At 45.1% G+C, this 15,348-nt stretch overlaps 1 protein-coding gene across 1 annotated transcript in view; it reads left to right on the top strand.

Moving 5' to 3' along the window:
- The first annotated feature begins 274 nt into the window (after positions 1-274).
- DESI2 (desumoylating isopeptidase 2) overlaps positions 275-15,348 on the top strand; it is a 64,624-nt gene continuing 49,550 nt past the window's right edge. Inside the window, exon 1 of the mRNA XM_075339599.1 lies at positions 275-664. Within this exon, the coding sequence (XP_075195714.1) occupies positions 626-664 (39 nt within the window). The 5' untranslated portion in view covers positions 275-625. The remainder of the gene's footprint in view (positions 665-15,348) is intronic.

Here is a 15,348-nt window from a genome sequence, read left to right on the forward strand (position 1 = left end):
GTGAAATCAGAACACGCCCCTAAAACGTGACGTCATACCTGGAAGGAGCCAGATATGAGCCAGGAATTCTAGCAACCACTGAACAATGACATCAGCTATCATAGCGGCGCAGGAATATCCGCACTAGTGCGATGATATCATAGTTCGGGGAGGAGCGCGCAGCAGTTTTGTAGAAACCACCCACTTCGTGACGTCACCCTCCTTCCCCGTGTCATCCTATCACTATCGGCTACGCTGACTGCCGCTGGAATGTACTTCCTCGGCTTCCGTAAGTGGTCACCGATGGGGTAACAGCATTGGTTCTACGGCTGCTTAAGCGGCGGAAGGAGAGACAGCAGCTGCGCCGGAACTACTTTGACGTATCATTGTTTAATCCCAGTCATGTTTCTATAACGGGAGCGGTGGCGCTGTATCTGGAGAGGATGCGGCGCACACTGCATAGCTGTCCTCGCTGCTATCGTAGAAACGCTTCTTCCACTGCATTTCTGGACCCTCCACTCCTCTGCCCGATCATGTACCGAGTAGTAGCCTCAGCCCTGCTGTAACCGGCGGAGCCGCATTAGAAGCCGCTCGGGAGAGGTGGATTGTGGGGTTGAAAGAGGCCGAGAGCCGGCTATAAGGAGAGATGGCCAATCAGCCGGTGATCCTGAATGTGTATGACATGGTGAGTACCGGCCACATCCCTCCTTGCATGTGTGTGTATATGGTACCGGCCACATCCCTCCTTGTATATGGTGAGTACCAGCTACATCCCATTGTGTGTATATGTTACCGGCCACATCCCACCTTGTATATGGTGAGTACCAGCTACATCCCATTGTGTGTATATTTAGTGTATGATATGGTGAGTACCGGCCACATCCCACCGTGTGTGTGTTTTTTATACTGGATTTTTCAGATTTGGTGACTATAAGCTGCGGCCACCACCTCTGGGCTCTTATATACAACATTCTAACATACTGTATATAAGAGCCCAGGCCGGGGGTATAACATAAAAAACACTTTATAATACCTAACAGTCGTGCGGTGGGCTTTATGGGCGTCTCCGACGCCGGTGCCGCCTCTTTTGTCCACCTTTTGTGCTCCTTCTCTAGCCGCACTGCATGACGGGTCCGACGTCATCCACACTCGCCAGCATTCAGGTCCTGAGCAATGCAGATCAAAGTATTGTAGTGCGCCTGCGCAGGACCAGCGAGTGTGTATGACGTAGACGTGTCATGTACACAGGCTTCAGAAGGAGGACGAAGATGGCCGAAAAAGGAGGCACCGGAAAACGGAGACGCCCATAAGGCCCACCGAGCGACCATTGGCTAAGTATTATAAAGTGTTTTTTATGTTATACCAACGGCCTGGGCTCTTATACAGCATGTTAGAATGGTTTTTATAAGAGCCCAGTGGTGGTGGCTGCAGCTTATAGGCGAAGAAAGTGGTGACAGGTTCCCTTTAATAAGACGCACCCCAAATTTAGAGGGGGGAAAAAAAGGTACTTTTTTTTTAATCTGTTGGTGTTTTATCAGAAGTTGGCTTCAGTGGTGGTGGAGCGGGGGTCACTGGAGGCAGGGGCGGTGATGGAGTACGGCGATGCTGCGAGGGCATTGCTGAGGGGGTCCAGGGGCTCTGTGCCGGCGGGGCTCTGTGCAGGCGCGGCTCTGTGCCGGGGCTCTCTGCCGGCGCTAAGGCATGGGCCATTCTAAAGATGACGGTGGTGCAGGCTTGAAAGAAATGGCGGCCGGAGTCGGCACGTGCGCAGAAGAGTGCTCCATCTGTGCACGCGCTGACTCTAGGCGCCATTATATGAAGCCCTTACTGCCAATATCTTTAGAATGGCCCCTGCCTTGCTGCCCGCTGCACAGAGCAGTGCTGCCAGTTGCAGAGAGCAGCGCCCACCGCATTGCTCTGCCTCCTGTGACCCTTCTCCACCCCCCCCTTGGTAAGCTTCATTCGAATTTTAATACGCAACCCTCATTTTCCTCCCAAATTTTTGGGAGGAAAAGTGCATCTTATAATCTGAAAAATATGGTAGATTGTAAGCTATGGTAAGTAGCTGGGCACATCCCACCCTGCGCCTGCTGTATTTGTGTATATGTTACCGGCAATGTATAAAAACAGGCATTCTATAGAATACCTAGGCAATGTATACAATGCGGGAAATGGGTCGTCAAAGTATGAAATACATCAGATGTTCATACATTTCCTAGTCATTCTATAGAATACCTAAATGACAAACAGGCGGAGTGTAGATACTACAGGGGTGGTCCGTCCAAAAGTAGGTGGACAGAGCAGGCAGCAGCAGATCTGTAAAACTGGCTCAGTTTCCCTTAGGCTATGCGCCCACGCTGCGGATTTCGCGCGGATTTTGCCGCGGATTTACCGCGGATTTCCTGAAAATCTGCAGCAGCGGCACTTCCCAGCCATTTCAATGGCATTTTGGAAATGCTGTGTCCATGCTGTGGATTTTTCCGCGGCGGATTTGCCGCGGATTTTGATCCGGAAAAATCTGCAGCATGTCAATTATTGGTGCGGATTTTGGGTATAGAATGGGGGAAAAAAAAAAATCCGCATCAAAATCCGCGGCAAATTCGCGGTAAATCCGCGGCAAAAAAGGTGCGGATTTGCCGCGAAACTCGCGGATTTTCATGCAGAAAAATCCGCAGGTACATTCTACCGTGGACTCATAGCCTTAGCATTAGCAACCAATCAGATTCCACCTTCATTTTCCAAAGAGTCTGTGAGGAATGAAAAGTGTAATCTGGTTGCTAAGGGCAACTGAGCCAGTTTCACACATCTGCCTTTCCACCTACTACTTTTGGACGGACCACCCTGTATGCTTTCTGGAATGAAGCAGTGTGCTTGCTGTGCCGTAGCCGCAGACATCCACTTACTGTTCTGGGTGAACTGTGCTCCAGAAGCTGTCCTATATTGTGTTGTGTGAAGGTGTAAGGCTACTTTCACACATCCGGTTTTTGCTCTGCGGCACAATATGGCGCTCTGCAGAAAAACCGCAACCTTTTTTTTGCCGCCGGTTGCGTGTTTTTTTGCATAGACTTACATTAGTGCCGCATGGGCTTGTTTGGTCCGTTTTTTGCCGCATGCGACAGATTTAGCCGATGCCGCAGCCGGATGGAACGTTGCCTGCAACGTTTTTTGCTCCGGCAAAAAAAAACGCATCGCGCCGCATCCGGCCACTGCGGCGCATTTTTCAATGCATGCCTATGGACGCCGGATGCAGCGCGATGCGGAAAAACGCATCCGGCCGCCGCATGCGGTTTCTTCCACTGCGCATGCTCAGTAGCGTGCCGCAACCGGAAAAAAACAGACGGGCCGCATGTAAAAACTTATGCAAAGGATGCGGTGTTTTCGCCGCATCTGTTGCATAGGTTTCACAGCCGGATTGAGCCGCACCGCTCAAACCGGATGTGTGAAAGTAGCCTAAGATGGAAGAAGAGAGCAACGTACGAGCAAGAGTCACGATATTCTGATATGCGACAACGGTTCAACAAAGAACTGACAGACATGCGGATTTCTTCTTTCATTAGTTTTTTGACTGTTACTAAAGACTTTTCCAATCTGGGCATTATCAGACTTGGCCTGAGCAGTTCTTGTCATTCTTTATAATACCCAGACATTTTATGTAATGGCTAGGAATAGTATAGAACAACGCAGATATTCCATACCTTGCCTGAAAACGACAGGGATTGCATACATTGCCTAGGTAAAAATAGAAAGGTTAACGCTCATCAGTTAGTTGTTTGATTCAATGCTGGATGGACTCTCCTGGACGGTGCTCGGTGGACAAGTGAGGCTGCAATCAATCAAGACGGAGGAAATCCAGCACAAAAACGTCCATAGAAGCAAAAAATTTGAGGAAGATTAATAAGTCATCTTTATTCCTTAGTAATTAAAACACATGGTTAGTATAAAAACTCGTATGATTTACACGTTTCAGACGCTCAGTCCTTAGTCATAATCAATGACTAAGGAATAAAGATGACTTTTTTTAATCTTCCTCAAATTTTTGCTTCTTTGGACGTTTTTGTGTTGGATTTTCTCCGTCTTGATATATATATATATATATATTTACACACACACCGTGCCTTGCAAAATTATTCAGCCCCTTTTTTTGAATTTTTCAACCTTTTCCAGACTTCAAACATAAAGATAAATGTTTAGTGAAGAATCAACAGGTGGACACAATTGTGAGGTTGAATGAAATGTATTGCTTGTTTAAGGCTACATGCGCACGCTGCTTTTTCCTGCTTTTTTGGCTGCAGTTTTGTTGTCACAACTTTCTGACATTTGACTTCCCAGCAAAGTCTATGAGAAGTCAGATTTTCTATGCGCACGTTGCAGTTTTTGTCAGCGTTTTATTTGTCAAAGGTTTGTGACAAATAAAATGCAGCATGTTCATTCTTCCTGCGTTTTTGTCAACATTTGTCACAAAAACGCAGCAAAAACGCAGGGTGTGAAAAATGCACCAAAAACGCACCTAAAATTACATGCGTTTTTTGTGACATTTCCAGGCTCTCTCTGACAAGGTGCAGTTTTGGCTGCAGTTTGTGAACACAAAAAGATGCAGCGTGCGCATGTAGCCTTAAACTTTTATAAAAAAAAATAAAACTGAAAATTGGGGTGTGCAATATTATTCATCCCCTTTATGTTAATACTTTGTAGCGCCAACTTTTGCTGCGATTACAGTTGCATGTCGCTTGGGATATGGCTCTATAAGTTTTGCACATCGAGAGACTGAAATTCTTGCCCATTCTTTTTTTGCAAACAGCTCGAGCTGAGTGAGGTTGGATGGAGAGCGTTTGTGAACAGCAGTTTTCAGCTCTTTCCACAGATTCTCGATTTGGATTCAGGTCTGGACTTTGACTTGGCCATTCTAACACCTGGATACGTTTATTTGTGAACCATTCCATTGTAGATTTTGCTTTGTTTGGCATCATTGTCTTGTTGGAAGACAAATCTCCGTCCCAGTCTCAGGTCTTTTGCAGGCTCCAAAAGGTTTTCTTTCAAGAATGGTCCTGTATTTGGCTCCATCCATCATCCCATCAGTTTTAATTATCTTCCCTGTCCCTGCTGAGATAAAGCAGGCCTAAACCATGATGCTGCCTCCACCATGTTTGACAGTGGGGATGGTGTGTTCAGGGTGATGAGATATGTTGCTTTTACACCAAACATATTGTTTGGCATTGTGCCCAAATAGTTCAATTTTGGTTTCATCTGACCAAAGCACCTTCTTCCACGTGTTTGGTGTGTCTCCCAGGTGGCTTGTGGCAAACTTTAAATTACACTTTTTATGGATATCTTTTGAGAAATGAAACAGAATAAATTGTTCAGCTCACCAGTATTGCAGTCCCGCAGTGGAGATCCAGCGCACGAATGGTTAGCAATACCAAGCAATAGCAATAAAGATGTATGAATCCAGCGCAGACTTATATTGAATAAAGTTTTTTCTTTCTTTATTGGAATAATAGAATGAATAAAAAAATCCAGGGACATGTAAAAGTAAATTCTAGCCCCAGTTCAGAGCGACGCGTTTCAACAAGTTGTCTTAATCATGATTAAGACAACTTGTTGAAACGTGTCGCTCTGAACTGGGGCTAGAATTTACTTTTGCATGTCCCTGGATTTTTTTTATTCATTCTATTATTCCAATAAAGAAAGAAGAAACTTTTTTTATTCAATATAAGTCTGCGCTGGATTCATACATCTTTATTGTTATCTTTGAGAAATGGCTTTCTTCACCCCACTCTTCCATAAACTCCAGATTTGTGCAGTATACGACTGATTGTTGTCCTATGGACAGACTCTCCCTCCTCAGTTGTAGATCTCTGCAGTTCATCCAGAGTGATCATGGGCCTCTTGGCTGCATCTCTGATCTGTCTGCTCCTTGCTTGAGATGAAATTTTTGAGGGATGGCCGGGTCTTGGTAGATTTGCAGTGGTATGATACTCCTTCCATTTCAATATGATCACTTGCACAGTGCTTTTTGGGATGATTAAAGTTGTGGAAATTGTTTTGTAACCAAATTCAGCTTTAAACTTCTCCACAACAGTATCACGGACCTGCTTGTTGTGTTCCTTGGTCTTCATGATGCTCTCTGTGGTCTAAACAGAACACTGACACTATCACAGAGCAGGTGCATTTATACGGAGACTTGATTACATAATATTTATCATCATCAGTCATTCAGGACAACATTGGATCATTCAGAAATACTCAATGAACTTCTGGAGTGAGTTTGCTGCACTGAAAGTAAAGGGGCCGAATAATATTGCACGCCCACTTTTCAGTTTATTTTTTTTACAAAAATTTAAAATAAGCAATAAATACTGTTCACCTTCACAATCGTGTCCCACTTGTTGTTTCTTCACCATAACATTATTTTTTTTTCTGTTTGAAGCATTAAATGTGGGAAAAGGTTGAAAAATTCAAAGGAGCCGAATACTTTCGCAAGTCACTGTATATATTGAGAGATATATATATAATGTGTGTATGTATATATGTATGTGTGAGTACACCCCTTCATATTATATTTTTTCATTTGACAACATGGAATATATGACACTGATAAAATGCAAACTAGTCAGTGTGCAGGTTGTATAACAGTGGAAGTTTGGTGTGTCCTCTAAATAACTCAACACAAAGCCATGTCAACACTGGATAACTGTTCACAAGTACAGGCACTGTGTGTATCATGGCGAGGCTAATCATTTACACTCACCTTCCCACTTGCTTGATTTCCCTCAGTTTTCACTTACCCTCCTCCTTTGAGTGACCGCTCTGGCTTCATAGTCAGATAAGGGACGAGATACAGCGGGAATGGAAAGTATTCAGACACCTATATAGTTTTCACTGTTTCATTGCAGCCATTTGGTAAATTCAAAAAAGTTCATTTTTTTTCTTATTAATGTACACTCTGCACCCCATCTTGACAACCCCCCCCCCCCGAAATGTAAACATTTTTGCATATTTATTAAACAAAAAAACCTGAAATATCACATGTTCAGAAGTATTCAGACCCTTTGCTCAGTATTGAGTAGAAGCTCTTTTTTGAGCTTATACAGCCAAGAGTCTTCTTGGGAATAATGCAACAAGTTTTTCACACCTGGATTCGGGAATCCTCTGCCATTCTTCCTGCAGATCCTCTCCAGTTCCATCAGGTTGGATGGTGACCATTGGTGGACAGCCATTTTCAGGTCTCTCCAGAGATGCTCAATTGGGTTTAGGTCAGGGCTCTGGCTGGGCCAGTCAAGAATGGTCACAGACTTGTTCTGAAGCTACTCCTTTGTTATTTTAGCTATGTGCTTAGGGTCACTGTCTTGTTGAAAGTTGAACCTTTGGCCAAGTCGGAGGTCCACAGCACTATGGAAGAGGTTTTCTTTCAGAATATCTCTGTACTTGGCCACATTCATCTTTCCTTCAATTGCAACCAGTCGTTCTCCCTGCAGCTGATAAACACCCCCATAGCATGATGCTGCCACAATCATGTTTCACTGTTGGGATTGTATTGGGCAGGTGATGAGCAGTGCCTGATTTTCAACACATATACTGCTTAGAATTATCACCAAAAAGAATCTTATTTCTCATAGTCTGGGAGTCTTTCATGTGTTTTTTTTGCAAACTCTATGCGGGCTATCATGTGTCTTGCAATGAGGATAGGCTTCCGTCGGGACACTCTGCCATAAAGGCCCAACTGGTGGAGGGCTGCAGTGATAGTTGACTTTGTGGAACTTTCTCCCATCTCCTTACTGCATCTCTGGAGCTCAGCCACAGTGATCTTGGGGGTCTTCTTTACCTCTCTCACAAGGCTCTTCTCACACGATTGCTCACTTTGGCTGCACGGCCAGGTCTAGGAAGAGTTCTGATGGTCCCAAACTTCTTCCATTTAAGGGTTATGGAGGCCACTGTGCTCTTAGGAACCTTGAGTACTGCAGACATTCTTTTGTAACCTTGGCCAGATCTGTGCCTTGCCACAATTCTGTCTCTTAGCTCGTTGGGCAGTTCCTTTTGACCTCCTGATTCTCATTTGGTCTGACATGCACTGTGAGCTGTGAGGTCTTATATAGACAGGTGTGCGCCTTTCCAAATCAAGTCCTATCAGTTATATTAAACAGAGCTGGACCCCAATGAAGGAGTAGAACCATCTCAAGGAGGATCACAAGGAAATGCACAACATGTGACTTAAATATGAGTGTCTGAGCAAAGGGTCTGAATACTTATGACCATGTGATATTTCTTTTTTTTTTTTTAAATACATTTTCAAAAATTTCTACGTATCTGGTATTTTTTTCTGTCAAGATGGGGTGCAGAGTGTACATTAATGAGAAAAAAAATGAACTTTTTTTTTAATTCACCAAATGGCTGCAATGAAAGAGTGAAAAATTTAAAGGGGTCTGAATACTTCACGTATCCACTGTAGATGGAGAACAAGCACTTGGGAAAGTGTATTTAAACAGTCCTCCTGTGCTGATAGTCCTTTTTAGGGTCTGTGCGCACTGGAAAATATCTTTAAATTCCGTACCCTCTGGCAGAATTTTGCACATGCGGTAAAAAAAAGCACCCAAAATCAGCATGCGGTTTTTCCGCGGATTGGTCACTGTGGTTTTTAACCATTATGTATGGCAAAACCGCAGGTACCTGCAGAAAAGTGATCTGCTCCTTTTTGCTGCAGAAATTCTGCAGCAAAAACTATAGAGAAATAAAACGTAGTGTGCACACAGCATTTTTTCTTTCCCATAGATTTTGCTGGGGAAGGACTGCAGAAAGGTTAAGAACAAAAACCGCACATTTTCTGCAGCAAAAAAATGCAGTGTGCGCACAGGGCCTTAAAGAGGTTTTTCACTACTCTTTACATTGATGGCCTATCCTCAGGATAGATCATCAATGTCTGATCGGTCGGGGTCTGACACCTAGCACCTGACCAATAAGCTGTTCTCAGTGCTGCTGCTGGTGGCATCAGGTGGCTGGAAATGCTGCCCTGTCTTCTGACAGCAGCAGAGTACTGCACATCCACCTTGTATCAATTTTGAGTGGCAGGCGGATATACCGCACCAGACTGCGACTGCCATCAGAAGATGGGGAGCTCCGGAACTGAGCATTTCCGGCTACCTGCTGGTGACGTCATAGAAAATGATTGATCGTCGGGGATGCTGGGTGTCGAAGCCCTGCCGATCAGAGATTGTCCACTACTTTTATAGGCCATCAATCTCTTTACCGTCTAAATTGCTGACAACGAAATAGCGTACATGCCTAAGCAAAAATGGCTAATTGGGCAGAATTTGGACATTTTCCCTCCTCAGTATCGTGATTCATTAGTGTTACAAGGTCTCAGATGTGTTACATTTGGTGTTATCACTCCCACACTCTTACTGATCACTGAAAGATCAACATGACCCCCTCATAGTAAAAAATTCTCTGAACTTTTAAAAATATTATATATATTTTTTTTTTGCCCTATATAAAGATGGCCTAGGCTGTAAGAAGATTGCATCCTGAAACTGTGCTGCAGCACAGTGGCCAAGACCATACAATGGTTTAACAAGACAGGTTCCACTCAGAACAGGCCCCGCCATAGTCGACCAAAGAACTTGAGTGCACGCGCTCAGCATCATATCCAGTGGTTGTCTTTTCAAAATAGACGTATGTGTGCTGCCAGGGTTGCAGCAGAGGTTACATGCTTGAGAGGTTCAGACTGTCACTGCTCAAACCATACACCGCACACTGCATCAAATTGGTCTGCACGGTTGTTGTCCCAGAAGGAAGCCTCTTCTAAAGATGATGCACAAGAAAGCCTGCAAACAGTTTTCTGAACCAAGCAGACTAAGGACATTAATTACTGGAACTATGTCCTGTGATCTGATGAGACCAAGATAAACATATTTGGTTCAGATGGTGTCAGTGTGAGTGACTGAAACCAGGTGAGGAGCACAAAGACAAGTGTGTTTTGCCAACAGTGAGGTGTGGGGGTGAGTGTCATGGTGTGGGGCTGCATGAGTGCAGCCGGCTGTGGGGAGCTACAGTTCAATGAGGGAACCATGAATGTCAACATATACAGTGACATACTGAAGTAGAGCATGATCTCTTCCCTTCGCAAACTGGTCTGCACGGCAGTATTACAACATCGTAACCCCAACTTCGCCTCCAAGACGACCACTGACTTGCTAAAGAAACGAGGTAAAGGTGCCGGACTGGCCAAGCATGTCTTCAGACTCAAACCCTATTGAGCATTTTGGGTCATCCTCAAAAATGGAAGGTGAAGGAGCTGAAGATCTTTAACATCCACCAGCTTCATGATGTTATGTATGAGTGGAAGAGGATCCAGGGGCTCCTGTGAAGCTCTAGTGAGCCCCATGCACAAGAGAGTTAGGCTATGTGCGCACTAGGCCGTTTTACCCGCGGATTTGCTGCGGAAATTTCTTGAGAAATGTCTGCAATCTTTGTGCAGACATTTCCCAGCAAATCCTATGAGAAAAAAAAATGGCTGTGCGCACGCTGCGGATTTTTCTCAAGAAATTTCCTTGAACATTTCTTGAGAAAATGAGCATGTCAATTCTTTTCCGCAGGTACCTGCGGATTTCTGCAGTACAGCCTACAAAATCCGCAGGGAACAACCTGCGGGAAAATCACGGCAAATCCGCATGCGAATTTACTGCGGATTTGGTGCGGATTTTTTCCGGAGGTCCGGAAATCTTCCACTCCCAGAAGGTTTCTCAAGAAATTTTCTTGAGAAACTTCACATTTCAAGTGCGCACAAAGCCTTAAGGCAGTGTTTGAAAATAATGGAGGCCACACAAATATTGACACTTTGGGCACATATTGACCATTTCCACTCAGGGATGTAATCCCTTTTGATGCCAACCATTTTGACATTAAGGGCTAAGCCACACGGCGAGAAAAACAGTGCGAGTGGAGTGCGATAAAACATCGCATTCCCCTCGGACCAATTCTAGCCTGTGTGACAGCACACATGAGCGATTATTTTCTCAGCCCTAATCGGACCGAGAAAACAATCGCAGCATGCTGCGATTGTAATCCGAGACTCTTTCTCTCGCACCCATTCAAGTGAATGGGGCGAGAGAAAAATCGCACTGCACTCGCGGTACACCGGTGTACTGCCAGTGCAATGCGAGAATGTCTATAGCCGGCTACACAGGCGAGAGGGAGAGAAATCCCTCCCTCCCCTCCTGAGTGCCGGCCCGCCCCCCGCAGCTGAGGTCTGCTCACACGAACGGACCTCAGTTGCAAGGACACAAGCATGAGACTCGGCTCTGCTGTACTGCCAGCACGAGCCGAGTCTCATGCAAGGGGATCGCAGTAGTCCCCGTGTGGCCCCGGCCTAATGTGCCCACGCTGCGGAAAATGCGCTGATTTTGCCGCGGATTTCTCGCGGAAAAGCCGCGGTTTTCCCGAAAATCTGCAGCTCAGGCACTTCCCAGCCATTTCTATGGCATTTTGGAAATGCTGTGCCCACGCTGCGGATTTTTCCACAGCGGATTTCGTGCGGATTTTGGTCCGGGAAAAATCTGCAACATGTCAATTATTGTTGCGGATTTTCATCCGGATTTTGGCTTTAAAATTGGGGGGGAAAAAAAACGCACCAAAATCCGCATCAAATCCGCGGCAAATACGCACCTTTGAAAAGGTGCGGATTTTGCGGGAAAGCTGCGGATTTTGATGCAGAAAAATCCGCAGCTACATTCTCCCATGGGCACATAGCCTTAGGCTGTGTGTTGAGTAATTTAGAGGGTGCACCAAATTTCCACTGTTATACAAGCTGTACACTGACTACTTTACATTGTATTAAAGTGCCAATCTTCAGTGTTGTCCCATGAAAATATAAACATCTGTGAGGGGTGTACTCACTTTTGTTATAAACTGTATATGATGTAATGAGTACTTAGGGCACGTCCGACATCCTGCTTCTGCTGTGTATAAATACTCACATGGTCCCCCATATATACCGCAGTGCGTTCATTCATTCTCGGCTTTTTCCATATCAGCTGCCTATTACAAGAAGGCTATATGAGAGGGTATATTATCAGCCCCTGAGCTCTAGTCCCATTTCACATGTTAGTACATTATCTAGACGGGACGGCAAAGGATGCAGACTTTGGTTGTGGCTTCCCCTTTGCTTGTGGTCAGTGTCATTATGAATGAACAGGGAGGAGTGAAAGTGGTGCCTGCTGCGGATGGCTGCTGGTCACAGCTCTGCTAGGTTTGCCTTTCAGTTGAGTGATTGCATTGTACAAGTAGTCAGCTGCTGCTGTTTCCAAGAAACTAAAAGAAAGGAGGTCATGAGAAATGGGGAGACTGATCCCTATGTAAGGATGGAGCTGTTTTTTGTTTTGCTTTTGAGCTAGTGTTAAAGTTTAGGCAGTAATTCTATGGATCACAGGGATTGGAGGACTAGTCCTTCCCAAACTGATGTCTGAAAGTCTCCACGCAAGTCATATTTCTGCAGTATGTCAATCACAATTGTGGGGATTGTTTATTGCACACTAGCTAGCATCACCAGAAATACTGTCAATGAAATGTTATCCATGATCGTAATGAACACAGGCTATGAGTGTTCTCCTCTTTTTATCTTTTTGGCATTTCCCTTTATCTCTTATTTAGGATTAATGATGTTAATATTGCATGAGTTGTCATGAGCAGATGTCAGTAATTCCATAGTATTGTTCTGGGATCAGGCTGTGTATGATGTGATCAATGGCCCAAAGCTAGAATCACACAACTGTACTAAGCACGGACCTACCAAGTTTCCTGATCTTAAAGATGTGGTCCAAAGGCAAAGTAATTTTCTTCTAAAACCTATTTATTTACTACCATAAACTAATATCTAATGTACTTGCATTTAACACTCGTCACTGGTCTCTGCACATTGGGTGTTCTAACACTGCTCTTTTGCGGTTCTTGATTTCATTGTACACAGGGTACAGAAACTAGTCCAGCCCCTAAATGAGAATCACTGATGACTTTGTTTCAGGGAGGAGACAAAGGCTGTCACAGTGACCGCAGCCTTTGCTCACTGATGACGCTTTGCTTGTATATCCCAACATGCATCGGGATTCTCAAATGAAATATCTTCAAAAAGGAAGATTAAAAAATAAATACAATAGCACCAAGGTAATTTAGTTTTTTAATTCAAGTATATAAGAAAATAGTTTAGATTATAACAATAAATAGGGATTTAGAAGGAAAATTACTTTGCTTTCAGACGACCCCTTTAAAGGGGATCCGTCAGTAGGATCAACACTCCTAAAGATTCTATGTGGAAATGTGGGTGATAGGAATTTGAATAAAATTAATTATTGATATCTTTGATTCAATACCAGATGTAGTCCTATAGTGATTATTTCCTGCTGATAAAATACTGATTGTATTGCAACTACGACACACAGCCTAATAAGTGAGGACATATATGGAATCAGGCTCTTTGTTCTCTATATGATCAGATTAAAATGGCAAAAACCTGCTGACAGATTCCCATGACTTTGACAGCGTCATAGGTCTCAGGCTGGTAATAATTGTGAAATATGGATCTGTGACTCCAGCCTTAAAGGGAACCTGTCAGGTCTCCTGTGAACCTAGTACCACGAGTAGCTCTGTGCACATATCTACCTTATTTTTCGGATTATAAGACACACTTTTTCCTCCCAAAAATTTGGGAGGAAAATGAGGGATGCGTCTTATAATGCGAATGTAGCTTACCGGGAGGGGGAGGCTGTGCTGGCTACAGTTGGGGCTGTGTGGAGCAGGGCGTTGTGGCGGGTGAGCTCTCGGCTCAAGATCTCATTTGTGAATGCGCCGCCTCCAGCCCACTGACCTCCCAGCAGTGGACTTAAGGAAAATGGTGCCCGGAGGTGGTGCGTGCACAGATGAGATCTCTGCTTGTAATTGAGCTGAGATCTCAATCTGCACACACACACAGACTTTGGGGCCGTTTCTTTTAAGCCCGCACTGCCAACAAAGCATCTGAAACCTGCCATACTGCCCCACTCCGCACAGCCCCCACTGCAGTGCCTGCAGCATCGTCCTACTCGAGCACCGTCCTGCCGCCTGTGACCCAGCTCCACCACCACTTCTGCCCCCCCACTGTAGTAAGACCACCAGAGTATAAGACAAACACTTTTTTTTTTTTTTAAAAAAAAAAAATCTCTAAATTTGGGGTGCGTCTTATAAAACAAAAAATACGGTATACTCCTTGCCAGTAGTCCCTTCATGTGGTAACGTACATAAACAGATCTTTATAAAGACCATTTATGAGATGCCAATTAGGGCCGTGACTAGTTGCAGGGGCATTAGTTCCCCTGACTAGTCGGCCCACCAAGTATGTTATTGCGCCCCTGAGGGTGTGGTGACATGCTTTACAACGGCCAGCGTCATTGGCAGCGTGATACAAAGCTGCGCATGCTCGTAGTTTTGTGCCGCTCAGCAATCGGCCTTTCTGATGCCAGCTGTATGTGTCCTGGCTTCAGAGAAACATAGTGTTCGTGGTCTGAAGTCATCCGCACTTCCGATTGTGTGCGGTGAGCCTCTCTGAAGCCGGGACGTGTACACCCTTCCTCAGAAAAAATGAATGCTGAGGGGCACAAAGCCATGAGCATGCACAGCTTTGTATCATGTTGACTTGATGCTGGCTATTGTAATGCATGTCATCTCACTCTCAGGGGCGTAATGCTTAGTGGTCCGACTAGTCTGGGGGAGTAATGCCCCTGCAACTAGTCACACCCCTACCTGGCATCTCATAAACGGTCTATGTAAATAGTTTTTCTAAAGATGTTCCTTTCTCGCCTTTTCATTGGGGGACACAGACAGTGGGTTATATGGTGTCTCCAGGGGAGGCGTGACACTAGGTTTGAAAAGTGTTAGCTTTTCCTCCCACAGCATATAACCCAGCTAGGCGGGAACTAGCTCAGTTTTTTTTTTTTTTTCCTAGTGTCAGCAGGGAGGCTGACATGTCTGGACTGAGCTCCACCAGAGGTGCCTCAGGCCAGCTTATTTTTACTTTTTATTTTGTTTTTCTTTTCTTATTCATTCTATTTTTGATAGGGGCAATACCAGGGTGCCTTGCCACCCCCGTTCCCCCTGTGTACGGGCAGAGGAAACCTGGCGTGCACAAGCCGTCAGTCTTCCATCGCGCCCAAGTGGTCAGGTCTGCGTACCCCTCCAGGCTCCCTGGAAGCACCTCACAGAGGTAGCTCCAGAGGGCTAGGCAGAGCCGAGCACCTGCTAGCCTTGAGCCGAAGATGCGTCCCCGAGATCCCCGCATCCCAGGACTGACGCGTCTTCAGACAGAGCCAGGAGCAGGTAGGGAGACGACGAGTCAGTCCCCTGCATCCA

This window comes from Anomaloglossus baeobatrachus, chromosome 3 (genome assembly GCF_048569485.1).
Source record: "Anomaloglossus baeobatrachus isolate aAnoBae1 chromosome 3, aAnoBae1.hap1, whole genome shotgun sequence".
Taxonomy (NCBI): Eukaryota; Metazoa; Chordata; class Amphibia; order Anura; family Aromobatidae; genus Anomaloglossus; species Anomaloglossus baeobatrachus.